This window comes from Panthera onca, chromosome A2 (assembly GCF_046562875.1).
Source record: "Panthera onca isolate mPanOnc1 chromosome A2, mPanOnc1 haplotype 2, whole genome shotgun sequence".
In the NCBI taxonomy this organism is placed as follows: domain Eukaryota; kingdom Metazoa; phylum Chordata; class Mammalia; order Carnivora; family Felidae; genus Panthera; species Panthera onca.
In genome coordinates this window covers 25,729,624-25,754,047 of record NC_138340.1, presented here as the reverse complement: position 1 = coordinate 25,754,047, position 24,424 = coordinate 25,729,624, and the positions used below count along the sequence as shown (strand labels likewise).

The window sequence follows — 24,424 nt, the reverse complement described above, 5'->3', positions numbered from 1 at the left end:
TCATTGGCATCTTGATTTTGTAAAGGAAGGTTTGAGGAACTGCTTGTAATACTTCTACATGTCAAGGGTCAAACTTGTTTTCTTTTCAATGATTTTATTTATTAGTGGAGGATGTATTGTCATCAATAGCCATCTGATTATACTTTGAGTTCTGTTTTCTTGCCTTCTGTTATCTCTTGTTGCTCTGTAACTTCCTTTTCCTTCTTCGTTGAATTGGCATGGAAACATCAAAATTCTTCCCAATATATTAAAGGGAAAAAATTATCTTACCCTTTCCCCCTTAGCTCCTGCTCTATTGCTTACCTTCTTTTCATAGTGAAATTTCTAGAATAACAACAACAACAAGAAATCTCCACGTACTGTCTCTACTTCTTGGCTTTCTGGTTACTTCTCAGTCCATTGCAGGTTGATTTCTTTTTTATTTTTCAAGTTTATGTATTTACTTTGAGAGAGAGTGCACATGCTTGTGTGAGTGGGAGAGGGACAGAGAGGGAGGGAGAGAGTAAGAATCCCAAGCAGGCTCTGTGCTGTCAGTGTGGAGCCAAACGTGGGGCTCGATCTCACAATTGTGAGATTATGACTTGAGCCAATACCAGGAGTCAGACACTTAACTGACTGAGCCACCCAGGCACCCACAGGTTGATTTCTCCACTTCCACTGAAGTCAGAGTCATCAAGACCCTCTCACTGCCCAACCCTGTGCGCACATTATTGTCCTATTTTCCCTGCCTTCTCTTTCTTAATAACATTTAAGCTGTTGAACTTGAAAGCATTTTAATCTTTGACACCACTCTCACCTGTCTGCCTGGTGGTGCATCTCAGTCCCCTGTGCAGATGTCTCTGTCTCTGCCAGCACCTTAAGTGTTGGTGTTCTCCAGCACTGTGTTCTGGGATCTGATTTCACACTGATGATTCTTTCTGGGCTATCTTATCTCTACCCACAGACTCTGTTAACACCTGTATACCAATGACTGAAATTTATCTGCCTAGCCCAGATCTTTGCAAGGTGCAGACCTATATGTCCAGGGTTTTGTTGTTGTTTTTTATCACTTTACCACCTAGGTATATTAATGGCAACTGAAACTAAACATGTACAAACTGAATTCTTTCTGTCTTCTTGTTTTCTTCCCTAAACCCATGCTCCTTCCTATTTTCATGAATGGTAAAATTGTCATAAATTTCTCCTTCTTTATATGCCCCACATCAAATTTTACCAAATTCTGTCAATTTAACACCATAAAATATCTCTCATAATAACATTTGTTATCTTCTTCCAAAAGTCTATTCTCAGCCTAACTGTCTCCAGTCTTTGTCATGTCTGCTGTTGCTTTTCCTAAATCTCTTACCGTCTTTGTAGGACACCTTCCAGATTTCCTAGAGTGATCTTCCTACATTTTCATTCATGTGGCATCCTTCCGCTTGGTTCTCTATTAGCTTTTGTTTGCCTACAAGATTTCTAAACTTCTTAGCATATTAACTTGGTACTTAATAATCTGGCCAGCATCCAGCCATCTACCTTCATTTCTAACTCACTCATCATTCTTGCTTTGTGCTGTAGAAATACTGAGCTATTTGTAGTTCTTCAGGCACTCCACCATCTCATTTCATTGCTTTGCACATATTAGTTATTCTCCTGCATCACCTTTACCTCCCTTATCCATTTGGGAAAGAACCTCTGTGCATCTTTCATATCTTTGTGCAAATGTCATCTCTTTAGTGAAGCTGTCTTTTAATCCTCTTGATAGATACAGTTTCTCCTTTGTAATTATTGTATGTTTGATACCCCCATCACCATTTTCTAATCTGTGGCATTGTGATTGGGTATGCATACGTTTCTTCCTGTATGCTTTTAGGAAGACCATGTCTTTCCATCTTTACTTGTCTAGGGCTAAACATGGTGCCTGGCATCTAGTTGTTATGTAATGCATGGAGTGAAGGAAAAGATAATCTGTTGTTCAATCTAAAGAAATTATAAACTATTCTTCACTGATGGAGCATTTGTCTTTTTCTCACTTTGTTTCTGTTTTGTTTTTATGTAGGCCCTCAGTCATATTAGGAGTAACCAACCCTTTTTTTGCAAAAACACTCCAGCATTGGCCACACATTATTCGAATAGGAGACCTTAAACCTGCAGGTAAAGTATAAACTCAGTGTTCTGTTTTTACTATGTGATGTGGCTAAGCAGGATAATTTCTTCCTCTTTGTTTATAAACTCTTGATTACTTTTTAATTATGTTTATGGTAACCTTTTTGGAGGCAGACTGCATAAAGGCCTTAAGAGAAGAGCGTAGTAACTTCCCACTAAAATTATGTAACCCATCATGTTCTCCTATTAACAAATGTACTTCTAGTGTTATAAACGTGGAATGAATTATAACAAAATGAAACCTTAAAAATTTGAGCTACTTTTTGTATACATATAAACCCAATTAAACGGGGATTTCCAATACTGTTTGAATAAAACCTTGTAGAAGCTTGAATTATTCAACTTGGCACGAAATTCTCTGCTAGGTTTCAAAACCAGTATTATACAATTTCTGTGGCACTGGTACTAATTAAGGAAGTGGTCAAAGGTGCCTTCCTTGAGGAAAAGATATATAGTATTTTGCTAATGGTAACAATTTAGTAACTATTTCTTTTATTATTATTATTTTTTAAAGGAACAGTGTTAATTTATTGGAAGGGTGTAAGCTGGACCTACATTGCCAATGTTGAGTTGATAGTAGAGAGCTGGGTCTCTCTTTTTTTTTTTTAAGGTTTATTTATTTTTTTTACTTTCTATAATTTATTTATTTATTATAATTTACATCCAAGTTAGTTAGCACATGGTGCAACAATAATTTCAGGAGTAGATTCCTTAATGCCCCTTGCCCATTTAGCCCATCCTCCTCCCACAACCCCTCCAGTAACCCTCTGTTCTCTATATTTAAGAGTCTCTTATGTTTTGTCCCTCTCCCTGTTTTTAATTATTTTTGCTTCCCTTCCCTTATGTTCATCTGTTTTGTCTCTTAAAGTCCTCAGATGAGTGAAGTCATACGATGTCTTTCTCTGACTAATTTCACTTGGCATAATACCGTCTAGTTCCATCCACATAGCTGTGAATGGCAAGATTTCATTCTTTTTGATTGCCAAGTAATACTCCATTGTGTATATATACCATATCTTCTTTATCCATTCTTCCATCGATGGACATGTGGGCTCTTTCCATACTTTGGCTATTGTTGACTGCACTGCTATAAACATTGGAGTACATGTGCCCCTTCGAAACAGTATACCTGTATCCCTTGGATAAATACCTAGTAGTGAAGTTGCTGGGTCGTGGGGTAGTTCTATTTTTAATTTTTTGAGGGAACTCCATACTGTTTTCCAGAGTGGCTGCACAAGTTTGCATTCCTACCAGCAGTGCCAAAGAGATCCTCTGTCTCCGCATCCTCACCAACATCTGTTGTTGCCTGAGTTGTTAATGTTAGCCATTCTGATAGGTGTGAGGTGGTATCTCATTGTGGTTTTGATTTGTATTTCCCTGATGATGAGTGATGCTGAGCATTTTTTCATGTGTCGGTTGGCCATCTGAATGTCTTCCTTGGAGAAGTGTCTATTCATGTCTTTTGCCCATTTCTTCACTGGATTATTTGTTATTTGCGTGTTGAGTTTGATAAGTTCTTTATAGATTTTGGGTACTAACCCTTTATCTGATATGTCGTTTGCAAATATCTTCTCCCATTCCGTTGGTTGCCTTTTAGTTTTGCTGATTGTTTCCTTCGCTGTGCAGAAGCTTTTTATTTTGATGAGGTCCCAATAGTTCATTTTTGCTTTTGTTTCCCTTGCCTCCGGAGATGTGTTGAGTAAGAAGTTGCTGCGGCCGAGGTCAAAGAGGTTTTTGCCTGCTTTCTCCTTGAGGATTTTGATGGCTTCCTGTCTTACATTGAGGTCTTTCATCCACTTTGAGCTTATTTTTGTGTATGGTGTAAGAAAGTGGTCCAGGTTCACTTTTTTCTGCATGTCACTGTCCTGTTTTCCCAGCACCATTTGCTGAAGAGACTGTCTTTATTCCATTGGATATTCTTCCTGGTTTGTCAAAGATTAGTTGGCCATACCTTTGTGGGTCCATTTCTGGGTTCTCTGTTCTGTTCCATTGATCTGAGTGTCTGTTTTTGTGCCAGTACCATACTGTCTTGATGATTAAATCTTTGTAATATATCCTGAAGTCCAGGATTGTGATCCTCCAGCTTTGGTTTTCTTTTTCAAGATTGCTTTGGCTGTTCGAGGTCTTTTCTGGTTCCATACAAATTTTAGGATTGTTTGTTCTAGCTCTGTGAAGAATGCTGGTGTTATCTTAATAGGTATTACATTGAATATGTAGATTGCTTCGGGTAGTATTGACATTTTAACATTTGTTCTTCCTATCCAGGAGTATGGAATATTTTTCCATTTTTTTGTGTCCTCTTCAATTTCTTTCATAAGCTTTCTATAAGCTTTCATAAGCTTTCATAAGTTTTCAGTGTATACATTTTTCACCTCTTTGGTTAGATTTATTCCTAGATATTTTATGGTTTTGGATGCAATTGTAAAGGGGATCAATTCCTTGATTTCTCTTTCTGTCGCTTCATTATTGGTGTATAGGAATGCAACTGATTTCTGTGCATTGATTTTATAGCCTGTGACTTTGCTGAATTCATGGATCAGTTCTAGCATTTTTTGGTGGAATCTTTTGGGTTTTCCATATAGAGTATCATATCATCTGCAAAGAGTGAAAGTTTGACCTCCTCCTGGCTGATATGGATGCCTTTTATTTCTTTGTGTTGTCTAATTGCTAAAGCTAAGACTTCCAATAATATGTTGAATACCAGTGGCAAGAGTGGATATCCCCTGTCTTGTTCCCGACCTCAGGGAGAAAGCCTGAAAATATTTTTAAATAATGTTATGATGTGTTACTTTTAAAGACTTCTTTTAGTATACACAGGTGTGGTTTTTTTTTTTTTAATTTTTTAAGTTTATGTATTTATTTTGAGAGAGAGAGAGCAAGAGAGAGCAGAGAGGGCCAGAGAGAAAGGAGAGAGAAAGAATCTCAAGCAGGCTCTGCACTGTCAGCATGGAGCCCGACGCAGGGCTCTGATCCCACTAACTGTGAGATCATGACCTGAGCAGAGATCAAGAGTCGGCCGCTTAACCCACTGAGCCACCGGGTGCCCCTACACAGGTATATTTGAACTATTGTTTAATAATATTATTTTATGAACTGTGCCTTTGGGGATATACCTAAATCTAAATAGATATGTTAGACTCAAGCAATAACAGTTCAAATCATACTATTTACAAATATTAGTCTTATACTGAAATCCTTAGAAGCCTTAAGAAATAGAGGAAAGAGTAAATAGCTTTACCTTGGCAGTCAGATCTTAGTGTTCTTAGGCAGAACAGACTATTTAAGCCTCAAATTCTTTGTTTGCTGAGAGATTAAACAGTTCCTGACTCATGGCACTCTGTAAATGTCATAGTCACCTGCCATTTCATTGGTGTCCTCTCTGATTTAATGATAATTTAGAACACAGCAGTCACCAGAGTCTTAACTTTGAGAAGATACAGAGTTTTTTAAAATCTTAATTTAATATTGATATTTATTTTCATGGTTTTGTCCTATTAATCTAGACTATTTGATTAACTGTAATATTGTTGACTACTGTTTATTGTCTTTTTCCAATGAAAAAGTCTCTTTGTTGGGGCTTTAAGTAGAGGAACTTTTGCATAAAATCATTGGTAAAGTAGTGTGAATTGATAATGCCTGTTTAACTTTTTAAGACACTGCCAAACTGTTTTCCAAAGTGGCCCACCATTTTACATTAAGAAAATTTTTTTTAAGTTTATTTATTTGTTTTTAAGTTCCAGTTAATGTTCAGTGTACTATTAGTTTTGGGTGTACAATATAGTGATTCAGCACCAACACCTGGTGCTCATCACAAGTGTACTCTTTAATCCCCACCACCTATTTCACTCATTCCCCAACCCACCTCCTCTCTCGTACCATCGGTATGTTCTCTATAGTTAAGAGTCCATTTGTTGGTTTGCCTCTCTCTCTTTTTTCCCTGTGCTCATTTGTTTTGTTTCTTAAAGTCCACATATGAATGAAATCATATGGTATTTGTCTTTCTCTGACTGACTTATTTCGCTTAGCACAGTACTCTCTACCCACAGCGTGGGCCTTGAACCCACAACCCCAAGATCAAGAGTCACAGACTCTTCTAAGCCAGCCAGGTGCCCCTCATTTTACATTCTCACCAACAGTGTATGAGGGTTCCTATTTCTTCATCTCCGTCCCAGGAGTTGATACTGTCTTTTTTAATATAACCATTTAGTGGGTTTGAAATGGTGGTTTTCATTTGCTTTGCCCTCGTGAATAATTGATGTTGAGCATCTTTTTATTTTTTTTAATTTTTTTTAAGTTTATTTATTTTGAGAAAGAGACAGCACGAGTGGGGTAGGGGGAGAGAGAGGGAGAGTAAATTCCAAGCAGGCTCCACATCACTAGCACAGGGCCCCACATGAGGTTCATAGTTCAATGAACTATGAGATCACGACCTGGCCCAAGAACAAGAGTCAGATGCTTAACTGACTAAGCCACCCAGTCGCGCTGAGCATCTTTTCATCTACTTATTAGTCGTTCATATATCTTCTTGGATGAAATGTTGATTTAAATCTTTTGCCAATTTTTCATTAGGTTACTTGTCTTATTTAGTTGTAGAGATCTTTATGTACTTTGGACACAAGTCTGGTTTTAGATATATGATTTACAGATATTTTATCACAGTATTTGGCTTCTTTTTTTTTTGTTTTCTTAATGGTATCTTTGAAGTGTGAAAGTGTTTTTCCCCACAAGTTTTATTGAGATATAATTGACAAACAGCACTGTGTAAGTTTAGGGTTTATAGCATAATGACTTGACTTACATATATTGTCAAATGATTACCACAATAAGTTTAGTTAATATCTATCACTTCATACAGATACCAGAAAAAAAGGAAAACAATGTTGTTTTTTGTAATGAGAACTCTTGGGATTTACCCTCTTAACAATTTTCAAATATACTATACAACAGTGTTAATGAGAGTCATCATGTTATGCACTGAATCCCCAATACTTAATTTATCTTATAAGTAGAAGTTTCTACCTTTTGACCACTTTCATCCATTTCTCCTACTCCTAACCTCTGATAACCATAAACATGTGTTAATTTTGGTGAAGTCTAGCCTATCAGTTTTTTTCTTTTATGGATTGACCTTTTGATGTTGTGTCTAAGAACTCATTGCCCAACCCAAGGTCACAAAGATTTTCTATGTTTTTTTCTAAAAGTTTTATTATGTTACCACCTACATTTAAGTCTATGAACCACTTTAGTTATTCTTTGTGTATGATATGGGTTAAGAGTCCAAAATAATCTTTTGTGCATGTTGACAACTCATTTGCTCTAGCACTATTTATTAAAGACTGTCTTTTTTCTATTGAATTGCCTTGGTACCTTTGTGGAAAATCAACACTAATACAGTGTCTTGATTACTGTAGGTTTTTGTTTTTTTTTTATGTTTATTTTTTTTGAGAGCAAGCATATGCAAGTGTGCACGAGTCGGGCAGAGAGAGAAGGAGAGAGAAGGAAAGAGAGAATCCCAAGCAGGCTCTGTGCTGTCAGAGGCCCAATGCAGGGCTCTATCCCACGAACCGTGAGGTCATGACCTGAGCTGAAATCAAGAGTTGGATGCTTAACCAACTGAGCACCCAGTTGCCCCTACTGTAGTTTTATAGCAGGTTTTGATATCAGTAAGTATAAGTCTTTTTTTGTTTGTTTAAAGTTTATTTATTTATTTATTTATTTTGAGAGAGAGAGTTGGATGCTTAACCAACGTAACCACCCAGGCGCCCCTCTAATTTTGTTCTTATCCAAAGTTGTTTTGGCTATTCTTTGGTCTTTTGCATTTCTCTATAATTTTAGGATCACTTTGTCAGTTTCTGCGGACAGCTAGCTGGGATTTTGATAGGGATTATGTTAATATGCAGTTAGTTTGGGGTTTTTTGTGTGTCTTCCAATCCAGGACTTGGGACATATCTCCATTGTTTAGGTCTTCTTTAATTTTTCTCACAGCAAGGTTTTGTAGTTTTCAACATATAGGTCTAATTATGATGTTAGATGTAGTTTTTCATAGATGTCATTCATTAGATTGACAAGTGCCTTTCTATTCCTAGTTTGTTGAGAATGGTTATCATGAATTGGTGTTAAATTTTGTTAAATGCTTTTCCTGTATCTATGGAGATTGTCATGTGGTTTTTGTTCATTATTAATATGGCATATTAATTGCATTTTCGATGTTAAACCAACCTTAACATTCCTTGGACAAAGCCCATTTGGTTATGGTATATAGTCCTTTTTTCTGTTGATAGATTTGATTTGTTTACATTTTTGTTGAGGATTTTTACATCTATAGTCATGAGGGATAGCAGTCTGTAGTTTTCTTTTCTTGTGATATCTTGCCAGCTAATATTCTTGCTACTCTGAGAATCCTCTTCAGGCAAGTGAAGCCACCATTTTTTTTAATTAAAAAAATTTTTTTTAATGTTTGTTTTTGAGACAGAGAGAGCCAGTAAGGGAGGGGCAGAGAGAGAGGGAGGGAGACGAAGATCCAAAGCAGGCTCTGTGCTGAGAGCAGAGAGCCTGATGCAAGGAAGGGTCAAACTCACAAACCGTGAGATCATGACATGAGCTGAGGTCAGATGCTTTAACTGACTGAGTCACCCTGGCGCCCCTCAAGTTAACCATTTAAAAGCAAGACCTAGGACCAGGGTGCCTGAGTGGCTCAGTTGGTTAAGCATCCCACGTCAGCTCAGGTCACGATCTCGCAGATTGTGAGTTCAAGCCCCACATTGGGCTCTGTGCCCTCAGCCAAGAGCCTGGAACCTGCTTCTGATTCTGTCTCCCTCTCTCTCTACGCCACCCCCCCTTCTCTCTCTCTCAAAACTAAATAAACATTAAAAAAAATTGGGCACCTGGGTGGCTCAGTTGGTTAAGTATCCGACTTTGGATCAGTTCATGATCTCACAGTTCGTGAGTTCAAGCCCCACATCGGGCTCTATGCTGACAGCTCAGAGCCTGGAGCCTGCTTCAGATTCTGTGTCTCCCTCTCTGTCTCTGCCCCTCCCCTGCTCATGCTCTGTTTCTGTCAAAAATAAGTAAACATTTAAAAAAAAATTTTAAAAACATATCAACTTCTAAAAAAACTAAAATAAATAAAAATAAAAGTAAGACCTAGGACCAAGGTAGGGGAGGGGACAATTCTTGAATTTATTTTTCAAAGTGGGGATGAGGGCAGGTATGGAATATTAGACTTTATTTTAAGCAGCGTACTTTAGAGAAGAGCTGATGTATTCTTTCTCATTATTTCTATCATGAGCTTATTTGGACCACTTCATCAGGTATCATTTTTTCTGTAGAAAGTGATGGCAGTGTGTGGAAACATATGCTTTATAGATCCTTAGTGGTCAGTGAGGAGTGAATGCTAGAGGTTGTCAGTGTCCTCAGTTTGGTCCTTGTTCAATTAGTAGAGAAAATATGTTGTGGACAAAGACACCAGAGGTAGTTCAATGATTTGGGTCAAGACTTTAGTGTCTGACTGTTTCTGGGACTCATAGGTCTTATATGAGCACAAGTCTTTTCTGTTTTTTTATTTTTATTTTTATATTTTTTAATGTTTATTTATTTGAGCCCCGACACGGGGCTCAAACCCACAGACCACAAGATCATGACCTGAACCAAAGTCAAACGCTTAACTGAGCCACCCAGGCGCCCCAGTATAGGAGCACAAGTCTTAACAGAAGTGCAAAATTTCATTACGTTTAGAGTGTTTGTGATACTTTCCCCCACTTACCCTAAAAGTTGTTTTTGTGGGTAAAATAAACATAACATAAAATTTACCATCGTAACTATTTTTAAGTATGTAATTCATTTAAAAATAATATAGTGGCATTAAGTATATTCATACTGTGCAGCCATTGCCACTGTCCATTTCCAGAACTTCTTCATAATCTCAGACAGAAGGATTTGGATTTAGTTCACCCAAATCCAAAATCTATTAAACAATAACTCCCCAATTAACGCATCCCCCAACCCCTGGTAACTTCTATTCTAATTACTGTTTCTGTGAAGTTGACTTTTGCCCTTTGGTGTCTGACCTATTTCACTGTTTCAGGGTTCATTTATGTTGTAGTGTGCATAAGAATTGCATTCCTTTTTTTAAAAAAAAATGTAAAATGAATATAACATGAAATTTACCATCTTAACCATTTTTTAAGTATATAGTCTAGTGGCATTAAGTACATTCGCATTGTTGAACTATAGTCACCACCATATACTCAAATGCCCTTTTTATCTTGTAAAGTTGAAACTCTATACCCATTAAACAATAATTTGCCATCCACTTCTCTCTCTGCCACCATGCCCCAGCCTTTAGTAACTTTGTGTCGATAAGAATTTGACTACTCAGGTATTGTAGCATGTGTCAGAATTTACTTCTTTAAGACCAAATAATATTCCATTGTGTATATATACATACCACATTTTATTTATCCATTTATCTGTCAGTGGACACTTAGGTTACTTCTACTTTTGAGTTATTGCAAACAATACTTCTATGAACATAGATGTACAAATATCTCTTTGAGTCTCTACTTTTAACTTCGTTTGAGTATAAACACAAAGTGGGTTTGTTAGACCATGTAGTCATGTGTGTTTAATTTTTTTGAGAAACTGCCATTTTTTTTTTTTTTTTTTACTTTCCGTTCTCACCAATAATGCACAAAGGTGTCAATTTCACCACATCCTTGCCAACACTTGTTATTTTTTGATGGTAGCCATCCTAATGGGAGTGAGGTGGTATCTTATTGTGGTTCTGATTTGCATTTCCCTAGTGATTAGTAATGTTGAGCACCTTTTCATGCGTTTACCAGCTAACCGTATATCTTCCTTGGAGAATTATCTTTTCAAGTTCTTAGCCTGATTTTTAATCAGGTTGCTGTGTTGTTGTTGAGTTGTAGTTCTTTATATATTCTGGATACCAATCCGTTATCAGATAAATGCTTTTTAAATGTTTTCTCCTTTCTGTGATTTGCCTTGTCATTCTTTCATTTATAGTGTCCTTTGATGCACAAAAGTTTTAAATTTTGATGGAGTCCAGTTTATCTGTATGTTCTTTTATTGCCCTTGCTTTTGGTATCATATTCGTGAAAATCCATTTATCTTTTAATTTATGAGTGTTGGGTATATATATTGGGGCATTTTTCTGCTCATTGATATGAAGACCAGGACCACTGCATATGCTGCACAAGTTATGAAACACACTATCTGAAAGGGTCAGTAAAACTGCAGAAAAACTTTTCTTTTGCAGGGAAGGCACAGCAAAACTGAGACAGCTTTACCAGAAACATACATTTAGTTTTAACCCTATAGAGGGATCATTCCTCCTGATGCAAAAGGATTATTTCTTCTGGTTTATACCTAGTTTTAGTTCACCTAAATCCTGTCAAATAGAGAAACGTAATGTTAAGGTGGTGGTACTTTACAAATATTCCTCAAAGAGAAAGTAATTCTATTAGTGTATATTGGATCAGGTTATAAACTGATGATTTCTAAGCAGACATTAGGTGTGGTGATTTCACTAACAGTAAAATATTTGACCTAAAGATTCTCATGCCAATATACAGAGGTGCAGCATTGATGACTATTACTTTAATAATGTTAAACCCCTCTCTAATGTGCATTGTACATAACAGATACTGAATAAGTATTTTTAATTAAATATCTGTGGGGCGCCTGGGTGGCTCAGTCGGTTGAGCGTCTGACTTTGGCTCAGGTCATGATCTCGCGGTCTGTGAGTCTGAGCCCCGTGTCGGGCTCTGTGCTGACAGCTCAGAGCCTGGAGCCTGCTTTGGGTTCTGTATCTCTCTCTCTCTCTGCCCCTCCCCAGCTCATGCTCTGTCTCTCTCTCTCTCTCTCAAAAATAAAAAAAAACTTTAAAAATAAATAAATAAATGTCTGTAATTATAGGACTTTAATTCATTTTCAGACACTTTTTTTTTCCAAAGCCATCTGACAAATATCCATTAAAAAAATTTTTTTTTTTTTTTGTAAAGGCAATGTATCTTCATGATGAATGTTCTTTTCATCTATTACATACTACAGTGTAAGAATTATGGTGGCTAGGGTTAGAGATCAGTATGCATCTTACACCTGATGAGGTCCAATGAATCAGAGGGGAATCGTGTGAGTGAAGATTGCTGCATGGGTTTATTTTTGTCTTTTACCTTTTTAAAAAAATGGATAAGGATGCTACCTATCTTCATTATTAGCCGGAATGTACTGAATATAAAGAATGTACAAAACCTGATGCTGAACTTTTCTCCCCCTCTGATACTCAGTTCTTTTTGCGCAGTGAGTTTCAGGAAATAATATGTTAATAAATAGTGTTGGTGGATAGAGGAATTGCAAGTACTTTGTGAATTAGAGCAGAAAGAAACAGAAAATAAGTACAGAAATACTTAGACTTAGTCAAACCATTGTGGTTTTATACATGCTGTTCTTTGGGTTCTTGGGGTCAGAGGCAGATAAATGACTTGAAAGTAGTTATCTGTATAGTTAAATAGTATTCTGCACTTATTACGGGGAAAAAAGTTTTACAGATCTTGTGGTGAGAAGCTACTCTGAACTCTGGAAAGCACAACCACAAGATTCAAGATGAGAGACATTCTCATAAGAATTAGTACATGGGAATAGATAAAATATGTTGACAGAGTAAAAACTATGGGCTAATGAATCAAAAATATTCTGGAAACCTGGGCGTTTCTGGACAGTGCTGTTCTCTCAGGCTGTCCCCATAGCCTCTTGTTTTACCTCCTCCACGGAGCTCCAGTAGCTCCCTCTCTTCTCTTTCCTTGCTGCACGTGTCTTGCTTCAGGTTCTGTTTCTACCCAGGAGCAGTACTCCACAATGCTTCTATTTTATCCTATAGGCTTTTCTCTTCCACCTCAAACTCTTTTGTGCAACACAGCAGCCCTGCTCAGGAGTTCTGTCCATCTGTGGCTCAGATCTGCAGTGTGGCTTACATTATCACCACCTGGTGTCAGGGAGTATGTTAAGTGCAGATTTGATCCTGTCAGCTCATTGTCCCTAACCACCATCCCCCGTGCCCATGCTTTCAATCTCTCAGTCACCTTAGATGTCAGACATCTTTATAGTTCCTCTTGATCTGACCTTTGAATACCTCTCTAGCTTTATCTCTTGCCCTTCTTAGCATACTCTCCATTCCTACCTTTGTAGTGTAGTGGATAAGAGTGATGGCTCAGGGGGTTAGACTGCTTTATTTCATATCCCGGTTCAAGCATGTTATCTGTGTGTCCTTGGACAAGTTGTTCCTCTAGAGCTAACAACCTGTCTAAATGGGGCATTGACCAATGAGGGTGGATAATGGCAATAAAGAGCCAGTGTTGGTGGCCTACCAAGTTTGTTTTATCCATGCCTTAGTTTTTTCATCTGTGAAATGGTCATGATAAAATATACTTCTTTGTGAAGGTTAAATGCAATCATTCGTACAGTATTCAGAGTCCAGGACTGGCACAGATAAGATTGAGTAAATGGTGGCTATTACTATCCTTACCATATGTATAACTCTTTATAAAGGCAACATGCTCTTTATGCTTCTGGACTTAACTCTACCTAAAAAGGTCTTTTTCCCTTGGATAACTTTTTATTTCTCTTATAAGACTGCTTACATACCACTTCCTTTAGGAAACCTCGATAATTTTTTTGCTCCTGTTTGGCCAAAACACTCTTTTGTGTTTCCATAGTATCTTGTTCATAATTTTATCCAAGTGTATATCCTTTCGTATTGTCATGTGTGTCGATTTATCTTACTTTGCCATTAGATTGTGAATATTTGATGCCAGGAACTAGTTGTTTTATTTTTTATTTCCAGTATCTTGCGTTTACTGACATTTACTGAATCAATGAAAAAAAATTAGCCTGTGTATCCATGATATTGACTTCTATAACATGGGTCTGTTTAAAGTTATTATTGGGACAATTGATAAAATTAGAGTATCACCTTTATCATACTGCAGCTTTTCTGTAAAATTGAAATTATTTCAAAGTAGAGAGTTTATAGAATACCTGTTTTACCACAGTACATGGTCTTAAAATTCTTTAATGATATAAGATTACAAGCGCAAATGCTCTGTGTTCCTGTAATTTCAACCCCAGAGATAACTTTAGATAGCAGTTTGATGTACATAACAATGTAAACAAAAATATTGTGTCAATTTAGAGCCTTGAATTAGGTAATCTCTAGGTTGTCTTTCAGTTTTTAGGTCTTCTTACTCTTAGGCAGAGAGGAGGACAGAGAAAGGAAAAGAAAAAGTCTGATAAGTCTAGTGTGCTGTTGATGCTTCTAAGTGCTTAACTTGAGGCATTTTTCTGCTGATGAGAGAATTATTTAGATTGCAGCTTCCCTTGACCCCAAAACCAGAACCACAGCATATGCTGTGCAAGTTGTCACAGCAGTCCTGCTCAGGAGTCCTGTCCATCTGTGCCTCAGACCTGTGGTTGTGGCATACACTGTCACCACTTGGTGGCAGTGTAAGTTTCTACAGTGCAAAAACAATTTGGGGAGGTGTCTGAAAAACACTTTTGAATACTATATCTGCATACTAAGGAGTTCCTTATAATTCCATTTACTCTTCAAGGGGTATTTTATTAATATTTGCCACATAGATTTTCAATTTCATGTATTTGGCACAAAGATTTTAAATTATAAGTTGAGTGACAAAAGGAAAAATTTTGAGTAATGATAGATATTAATGAAAGATCAAATACCCATTTTATGTAATTTACACACATTGTTTCTGTAATACTATAATAATCCCACATTCCCTTTATCCAGTTTTAAAGTACCAGGAATAAACTCTTCAATACTATTTGATATTAACAATACTTCATGGGGCGCCTGGGTGGCTCAGTCAGTTGAGTGAGCATCTGACTCTTGATTTCGACTCAGGTCATGATTCTGGGGTCATGAGATCAAGCCCTGTGTTGGGCTCTGTGCTGAGCTTGGAGCCTCCTTAAGGTTCTCTCTTTCTTTCCCTCTGCCCCTCTCCTCTGCTTGCTAACTCTCTTAAAAATAAATAAATAATAAAATAAAACTCTAAAGAATGCTTTAGCTACAAGATCCCTAAGTAATAAAAAGACAATTCTTAATCTGATAAAATTCCAGTTTTATAATGTGTAAAACTTGAATAGTGTAAGAATCTTTATGATGTTTCCTTCAGGTGAAATTCCTAAGCAGGTTAAAGTGAAAAAATTGAAGAACCTAAAGACTCTGGATTCTAAACCTGGTATTAATTTTTATTTTTTTAAAATTATTTTTAAATATATACTTAAATGAGTACCTGGGTCTTACTGTTCACCTTATTTTCTTTCATTTACTTCTTAGGAGTTTATACTTCTTATAAGCCATATCTAAATAGAGATGAAGAGATCATAAAACAATTACAGAAGGTAATTACTTGCTCATATTATTAATTTAAATTTCCTTGTTCAGGTATGCAATATCCAGTTAGGCAGCATGTGAGTTAGGTGTAATGATATGAAATGAGGTCTTTCTTTTGAACCAAAGCTTCATAAAAATCAGGAGACTAAAGCAGCAAAAGTTATGGGCTTGAAATGTGGGGCTGCAGTTACCAAATAGTGCCAGTCTTTCTAGAAACTTGGGAGTTACAGTGAAAAAGTAATGTACTCTTCTTCCATGAGGTAGTTTAGCACCTAACAGGAGATAGTTACCATTTTTTTGGGAAATGTAAATAATACTAATACAGCAAGTATGAAGTAAAGACCATTCATTGTAAACTGATACTTTAAGTAAATATCACAGGATGAACATGTGATATTTTACTCTAAAGATTTTTTTCCACAGGATATTGCATAATGAACTTTAGGTTAAATTACTTCAAGGTGAAGTTCTGGTTTTGTTTTTTTTTAATCAAGTAAAATACATGTTTACATATCAGTTGAGCTACTATAATTATCCACTGTTTTATATTCCCTTACACTAGAATCTATGTTCTCATTGCTTTTTCTTTTAAGGGCGTACAACAGAAACGTCCTTCTGAGGCTCAAAGTGTTATTCTCCGTCGCTATTTTTTGGAACTGACACAAAGTTTCATCATTCCATTAGTAAGTTAACATATATATTTGTTTAATGATTTGTTGAAGGCTATATGCATGTTTTTCCCATTCACAAAAACCTTAAGTTGTTTGGCTTGCTCATGTGTTTGGTGATTAAAAATAGAGTGATTTGCAGGAGACCTGGACTCTGTTCTAATATTAACTTTGTGACTTTGGCAAGTCACTTCCTTTCACTGACACTCATTTTCTTTTACTGTAAAAGTGACTAATTCCACTTTTCCTAAATATCTTTCAGGGTTGTTGTGAATCTTAAATGAGATAATTGTGAAATGTTATATGATTATTGCATTTGCACCTTAAAAGAAAGTTAACCTGGAGCTTCTTTCTCTGATATTATTTTCTTGAGCACAGTTTGGTATGATATCCACTGGTAGCTCCATGATGACAGGGGCCTTGTCTGTCTTGTTCATTATCTTTTCCTCAGTCTGGCATCTGATAGCACTCAATATGGAATAAATGGCTAGATGATATGGGTATTCTATGAAATTTAGTGGAATAACGTATTAAAATACTAAAAGATGATTCACAGTATCCGACAGTACCATAATGTGGTCCTAGTCTGGATACTGCATCAGAGAGAGATTCCATGTAGTTACTAACATAATCTATCTGTGATATTATATGGGAGCAACATGGAGATCTTTGGTATTACATTTTGAGATGAAATAGTCTTTCTTGTTCTATGCGTGTTAATTAATTTTGTTCCATTTAAATCTGTCTGTCTAAGTAAAATGAACTTTACTGCAGTCCTTAAAGGCATGGGCTAAAGTCAATACACCGGAATTCAGGTTCAGGCTGTGTGACCATGAGCAGGTTATTCAGCCTTTCAAAGCCTGTTTTCCAGTAATTACTGCCACATGGGATGTTTGCAAGGATTAAAAGAGATCATGCATGTAAAATGTTGAATACATTTTCTGGCACATACTCCCCCAATAAGGCTAATGATTATGCAGACCCTTGGATTATCTAAGATTTAGTTAAATTCTTACTGAAAGTCTGACTTCTCAATTCAATCTAAGTTTTGCTATGTCTGTCGTGGGCTGTGATGGCACTGCTGCTGTCCATTGAAAGAGCGCATGATGGAAAACTTAGAAACCCATTTCTTTCAGGTCGGTCTGTTTAAATGGTTTTGAAGACTCTCTAGGTAAGAATACCTAACTTTGATTAATTTTTTTCTTGGTTTTAGGAAAGATACGTGGCAAGCTTGATGCCTTTGCAGAAAAGCATCTCTCCATGGAAGGTATAACTTATTCAGTTAAATTCCTATTTGAGTTCTCTAACTGTAATTAACTTTTGTGAATATATCTATTTCTGATTTTTAAATCAGTATGTCCTAATTTCTAGAGTCCACCCCAATTAAGACAATTCCTTCCAGAAGAATTTATGAAAACACTTGAGAAAACAGGACCTCAGCTGACCTCTAGAATAAAAGGCGATTGGATTGGACTTTACCGGTTGGTCATTTTTTTTTTCTTCTTTTTCACCCATCTGTAGAGCTTTATTTAAAAACAAAACAGGGGCGCCTGGGTGGCTCAGTCGGTTAAGTGTCCGACTTCAGCTCAGGTCATGATCTCGTGGTTTGTGAGTCCGAGCCCTGCGTCGGGCTCTGTGCTGACAGCTAGGAGCCTGGAGCCTGCTTCGGATTCTGTGTCTCCCTGTCTCTCTGTCCCTCCCCTGCTCATACTCTGTCTCTCTCTGTCTCTCAAAAATAAATAAATGTTAAAAAATAAATAAATTAAATTAAAATAAAAACAAAACAAAGGAGCACCTGAAGTGGCTCAGTCGGTTAAGCATCTGACTCTTGATTTCAGCTCAGGTCATGATCTCATGGTTCATGGGATCGAGCTCTGCTGTCAGCACAGAGCCTACTTGGGATTCTCTCTATCCCTTGCTGTCTGCCCCTTCTCTGCTGCATGCACTTTCTCTCTCTCTCTCTCTCAAAATAAATAAGCATTAAAAAAATAAAAACAAAAAACTGGCTTTAAACTTATATTTAAAAAAAAAATTCCATTGTTTCAGTTATCCAAGCTGTAGTTTCGGAAAGGTATTAAAGAGAACAAGTAAGTCATAATCAAACTTTGCATTTTTAAAATTTGTTTTTATAGGCATTTTCTAAAATCTCCGAATTTTGATGGTTGGTTCAAGACCCGGCGGAAGGAAATGACCCAGAAATTGGAGGCACTCCATTTAGAAGTTCTTTGTGAAGAGGTTAGAAGACAGTATGTTTGTGTGATGATTAACAATTATTGAAAATAAAGATAACATTATCCTTAGAAGCTGGGAGATTATACCCATATCCACTACTTTGTAAATAATAATAACTAACTTTTCTGGATCATGTGCTATGTGCCAAGGACTGTATAGGTGTTTTATATGAATAATGTCTTTTAGTCCACACAATAATTAATTGAAGTGGGTGTGCTATGATCTTCATTATGAGATCCCCAAAGATTGTAAGTTAAGTGACTTGCTTCAGATCATATCACTGCTAAGTGGTGGAGTCAGCAGTGAGCTAGAGTCCACTTGCACTGACCCACAGGAGCTGACTGTGTACATCTCTTCCCAGCTTTGCATTCGGTGATCCCAGGTTGGTAGATTGAAACTGGCTATAGTGGGAGTATTACACCACACTGGCAAATGCTACAAACCAGAGACTTTTCCTGGAGAACTGGTGGTTAAATATTTACCAGCATGCCACTGGATAGAATCAAGATTCAGATCTGAGCACCTTTATTAACAATTTTTTATTTTTATTATTAACAATTTTTTCCTGTATTTTGACTGTTTATAATCTATAGTTTGTTACCAGACTATTTTAAATTAAGCTACTTGTGAAAATATAAAGGATAGTCTAATTTTTATTTAGCTTGAGGTGGGCTAGTCTTGGAGTGAACTCCCAGTGACTGTGGTTGAGAGAAGGAATACAATGAAGACAACTACAGAGAAGCCCAGGAGGAACTTACTTGTAGATAAAAAGCTTATATCCAGTAATATATTCATGTTCACAAGTATCTTAATTTGTTCCTTATAAATTGAAATATGCACTACTTAGTAGGGATGGGCGTTAGTATTATACTTTGAATTGCAGTTTTTTCTTTATTGATCTAAAAGGGCTATCTCAGACACGAGTTTTATATTTTGTTTTACTTGAAAGTATTAGACAGTTGTTCTAGCTAATGCCAAAAATGATCTAATTAGTGTTGTTAGAATATTATCTACAGAATTATTCTTGTACTGTAATGCTGTATCTGATTTATATACTCTGTTCTCCTTTTCCTTCCTATCCTTCCTTGTCAGTAGCCTTGCCTGTTAAAATAGAGCAGTTTGAGAAGTCATTTGGTTATTTGTTGATTTGGGATTTGTTTATTCTTCTAGGACTTACTTCTCTGGACCCAGAAACACACAGAGGTAGAAACAGTTGACCTTGTATTGAAGCTAAAAAACAAGCTGGTACGTAGCCAAAACAGCAAAGATCCATGACGATATTTTTCTCACAGCTGAGGTGATAGTTCATGATACGTTGCCAAAGTAGCTTTTTAAATGAGAGGACTTAAGATTGGTCAATTGATGGTAGATCTGAGTGAAAATACTTGGTCACTCAAACAGATCATAATGGTGCCATATTATTTTAAAAAATATTTATAAGGGGTCTACTGAGCTCTACAAGAAACATCGTCAGGGCGCCTTGGGTGGCTCAGTTGGTTAAGCATCCATCCAACTCTTGATTTACGCTCAGGTCATGATCTCACAATTTCTGAGATCAAGCCCCACATCGGATTCTGTGCTGACAGCATGGAGCCTGCTCGGGATTCTCTCTCTCTCTCTCTCTCTCTCTCTCTCTCTCTCTCTCAATAAATAAGTAAACTTAAGAAAAAAAAATTGTCATTTATATTTAATACCACATTGTACTTATAGGTATTATCTATTAATTTACATAGAAGTCTTTTATTGAGCCAGCAATATATTGTTTAAATGGCATATTCTTTGCTTTTTTACAGTTTCTATAAATTCTGGTATAAGTTTGAATCTTCCAATCATTAGATCATAAAACTGTTCATTTAGGGAATATAATGTCCTAGTACAGACTCAGAGGATAATTTAAATGCTTCCAAATGTTCCTTATGTAGTTGCAGGCTGATCGAGAACATTTACCTGTGAAACCTGACACTATGGAAAAGTTACGGACACACATAGATGCAATTATCTTAGCGTTGCCAGAGGACCTACAAGGCATACTGCTCAAAACGGGCATGACATGATATTTGCCAGGATTTTCCAGCCGAAAAGGATTGTGCACCATGAAGCATACTGACATTTCAACCCGACGCGCAAAAGAGATGTCTCAGCGTGGAAAATAGCCGTGAATGCTAGCTACAGGGTGGAAAGACTATACTGACTAAACAGACCTTCTTAGTGCATTATTTTTAAAAATGGACATCTGTGGTGGTTCCACTTTAATATTGAAACACCGAGAGGCATTTCTATATTTTTAATCATGTTCTAAAGTGCTCTTATGAGAGACCTGTGGGGCCATCAGTATAAGTGATTCCAAACTGCAGTGCTGGCACTGCAGATATTTTTTTAAATTGGTGCTGCTTTGCCCAATCATGTTAAAACTCAGGGGGATATATAAAAATAACATTCACACTGGCTCTCTTCTTAAGAAGAAGGAAAATACTGAACTGTCCAACTGTAGTTAGAAGTGATTAATGCTTTTGTAGTGCCTTCTGTTGTCCTACATGTTTCACAAAGCCCAGCTGCTACTCTTGAAGCTTTTTCTTGATTATGATACATAATTTTATAAGGCATTCTTCTGAGTAATCATTGCTTAAAAATACATTTCTTGCCTCCCATCATGTTTATTGTTAGTGCCCTGGTGGGTGATTTTTTTCAGTGGTCATGTAAGTTTCATTTCAGTATATTCTATACCATTTCAAATTTAATCTTACCACTTTCTCCAAAGGCAAGAAAGCATCTGGCATTAATTATGGAAGGGTTTATTTCCTCTTATCATTTACTGGTTGGACCTGTTTAAGTTAATTAGCTTGTATGTTTTTCAGAGACACTCTAATTGTAAAACTCATAATCAGCTATTTTTAAAACTGAACTATTCTTATTTCAAAGGCATTCATAAACCTTTTATGTTATAGTCATTTGGGTGATTATAAGATTAATTTTCAGCATTATTTGTTTAGTATGGAACTTTTTTCCCCCCAAATTCATATTTCTCTGAACACTTTCCCTACTGTTGTTAGACATGGGGAATTTTGCCTAAATCACTGTTAGAGCTAGTTTGTTGTTGTTGTTGTTGTTTTGTGTGTTTTTGTTTTGTTTTGTTTAAACTGTAATACCTTGCCAAAAATAGAAGATTGTGGTTTGGTAGAGTACAGTTGTTTGGTTTGTGTTTGAGTAGGAGTGTCCTCCAGAAGCCACTATTTAAAATAGCCACACATGACATAGCACATATGTAAATAGCTGTGTCTTGAATTACCCTCTAAGTAACCAAATTTAGTTGTTATGTGTTTGTAATAGAAATGACTTCAGAAGCTATCTCTTGTTTTCTGTTAATGCAACTCTTAAGGGCACTTCTGACCCAGAAAGCCTCCTTGTGTTTGTAACTGTGGTCTTATACCCAAATGTGCCCTTTTCTCATGGATACAGTCTCTTGAAGCATACCTCAAAGTCATAGAGAGAATATGGCATTTGAAAGAAATCATTTGCCTTGGATCCATATGAGTTATTTTGTGAAACAACATTGTCTTTATGGAAAAGGGGCAACTACTTTTATATGCTAAAGTATTTCATATCTTTCTGGGAAACCTTATTTAGGTATAAATCGTCATCTTATTATTTTTCAAAAAGGGGTATTTTAATAATCTTACAATTTATATACAGTTTGTGGCCAGAATTTGGAAGTCCTTAGTGTCATATCAAGGATCTTTTAAATTATACCACTACAGGATGTATCATTTCAAGTTTATTTTGCACAGCTAATGAGTAACAAAGGATGCCAAGTAGCACAATAACAGTATCTTCATATTTAACTAAAACCTAACACATGTTGAAAACCATTATCATACTTACCTGGTTTATTAATTTCAAATTATGTATTTGTAAAAATAACTTAAAATTGGATTGGGAACCTGAGAAAGACTGACTAGTAACAATTTTTTGTGTGATTTTCAGTGTTGCCTTTTTTTTTTTTTTTTTTTTTTTTGAGACATTGTTAAGATCTAAAACCTACCGTTTAATGTTTATCTCCACCAGCATCAGAAGGAATCACTGCTTTCAGGGTGTTATGTAATGCCTAGTGCCTTCTGTTTTCAGTGGAAAAGAGGTTTTATGAAGGCATTTATGGCCATTACTGAAAAGTGAATTAAAGGCCTTGGATTTTAAAGCACTTGGATATCTTGTGTTATTTCTGAGTAAGTTTGGAATGCTTGAAAAAACACATAATAAATGAAATTTGTGCATTATGAGATTTCTTTTACTTCCTAACTTATTTTTAAAAATTCAAATGAAAACCTTCTTCTGTTTACTATGAGCAAGTGGACAGTCCAGTGTAATAACAGATAATTAAGTGACTTCATATCCTTCGTGGTAGTGTATTGATTTCATGAAATGTTCTGATGAAAAAATTTTAGCTTAGTAATCTACATAGTTATTGTTAGATTCTCCCTTATTTACTACTTTTTTTTTAACCTTTTCTTTTTTAATCTCAAATTACTTATTTCTTCATCTCTTTTTTTAAAGTATATGATACTATTCTTTGGATTTTAATTTATTAATAAAATATATTGGATGTTATTCTTTTTTGAAGTTACTAGGTAATATCTTGAACGTACACTATGAAATATTTCAGTTCATTTAAAAGAAATTCCATTAAAATCTGTCCTTTTGTTTTCATTTGCTCATAACTTAATTCATTTGTTTGTATGCAACTGAATTTTACTAACTTTCTCCTTTTAACAGAACTTGGGGAAAAACTTAATTATTAACTTCCCAATATTAGTTTTCTAAAAACAGTTTAGGAAGACAAAAAAAGTCTCTAACTATGGATAAATATCTAAATAACAAAATATGTTAACTCGTATTAGTAACTAAATTATCATTAAGAATTTAATATCTTTCCATGTATCCAAGATATAGTATTTATATGCCATCTACAACTTGGCTGAATTGTGGTATTTATTATTGTGCCAATAGAAGTTAGTACTTGTTAATAAAATAGAGCTCCTAAATTTTTTTTTCAATTACACTTCCCAGTTTGTTTGGAATAGTTAAAGGATGGCAGGAGGATTCAGCTATATCCTGTTCTGCAGGTTTACTTCCACTTTTGAATACCAGCCTTTCTCTGTTACCCATTACTTGAATGCTATGCTGTGCCTAATCAAATTAAGATTATTGTTTTCTAATAATCAGAGCTCTCATTCCATTTTACTGGTGTCACCACTCGGCTTTGGTTCTTCTGGTTTTGTTTTTTGTCTTTTGGGTTTGTTTGTTTGTGCCTCCCCATTCTCTGTGTCATCATAATATCATTTCTGTTTAGCCAGTAGAAAGCTAACCTTCATAGATCCTTCATTTTTTTCCTGTTCCTCATGTTTCCCCATACTAACCAGTATGAATACATTGTAGCATAAATTACTTCTAGAATGATTGAGGTACTTTAGAAAAATAGTTAACTTTACATTCCAGAGTTGTCACACTTGCCATTAAGCGAATAGATTTTTAGACTTCAGTAGGAAACTATTGAAATGATTGATTTTGATCTAATGAAATGGGTAAATATTTTTATAGCCAGAGGCTCTGGTGATAGAACCCAGCAATTTGTTTTTAAAAAAACAGCTTTATTGAAGTATAATTGACATATAATAAACTGAAGACTAAAATTTAAAGTGTACAATTTGATAAGTTTTGACATTTGAATACACCCATAAAACCATCACCACAGTCGAGATAGGAACATACCCATCACCTCCCAAAGTTCCCTCATGCTCCTTCGCACTCCTTCATGCCCCTCTCCCCAAACCACTGATGTGTGTTCTGTCACTATATGTTGGTTTGTATTTCTAGAGTTTGATATAAATGGAATTATATAGTATGTACTTCTTTTTTTGATCTGACTTTTTTTTTTTCTTAACGTGTTATTAATACG

General features: G+C 36.0%; 1 protein-coding gene across 6 annotated transcripts in view; it reads left to right on the top strand.

Moving 5' to 3' along the window:
• Window positions 1–22,666, top strand: part of DENND6A (DENN domain containing 6A) — a 64,672-nt gene extending 42,006 nt beyond the window's left edge. For all 6 annotated transcript variants that reach the window (XM_060631380.3, XM_060631378.3, XM_060631379.3 and 3 more), the window contains 9 exons: window positions 2,039–2,133; window positions 15,354–15,419; window positions 15,518–15,582; window positions 16,168–16,257; window positions 17,456–17,509; window positions 17,614–17,723; window positions 18,375–18,477; window positions 19,645–19,719; window positions 20,397–22,666. In XM_060631380.3, the coding sequence (XP_060487363.1) occupies window positions 2,039–2,133; window positions 15,354–15,419; window positions 15,518–15,582; window positions 16,168–16,257; window positions 17,456–17,509; window positions 17,614–17,723; window positions 18,375–18,477; window positions 19,645–19,719; window positions 20,397–20,528 (790 nt within the window). In that variant the 3' untranslated portion in view covers window positions 20,529–22,666. The remainder of the gene's footprint in view (window positions 1–2,038; window positions 2,134–15,353; window positions 15,420–15,517; window positions 15,583–16,167; window positions 16,258–17,455; window positions 17,510–17,613; window positions 17,724–18,374; window positions 18,478–19,644; window positions 19,720–20,396) is intronic.
• Window positions 22,667–24,424: the final 1,758 nt, after the last annotated feature.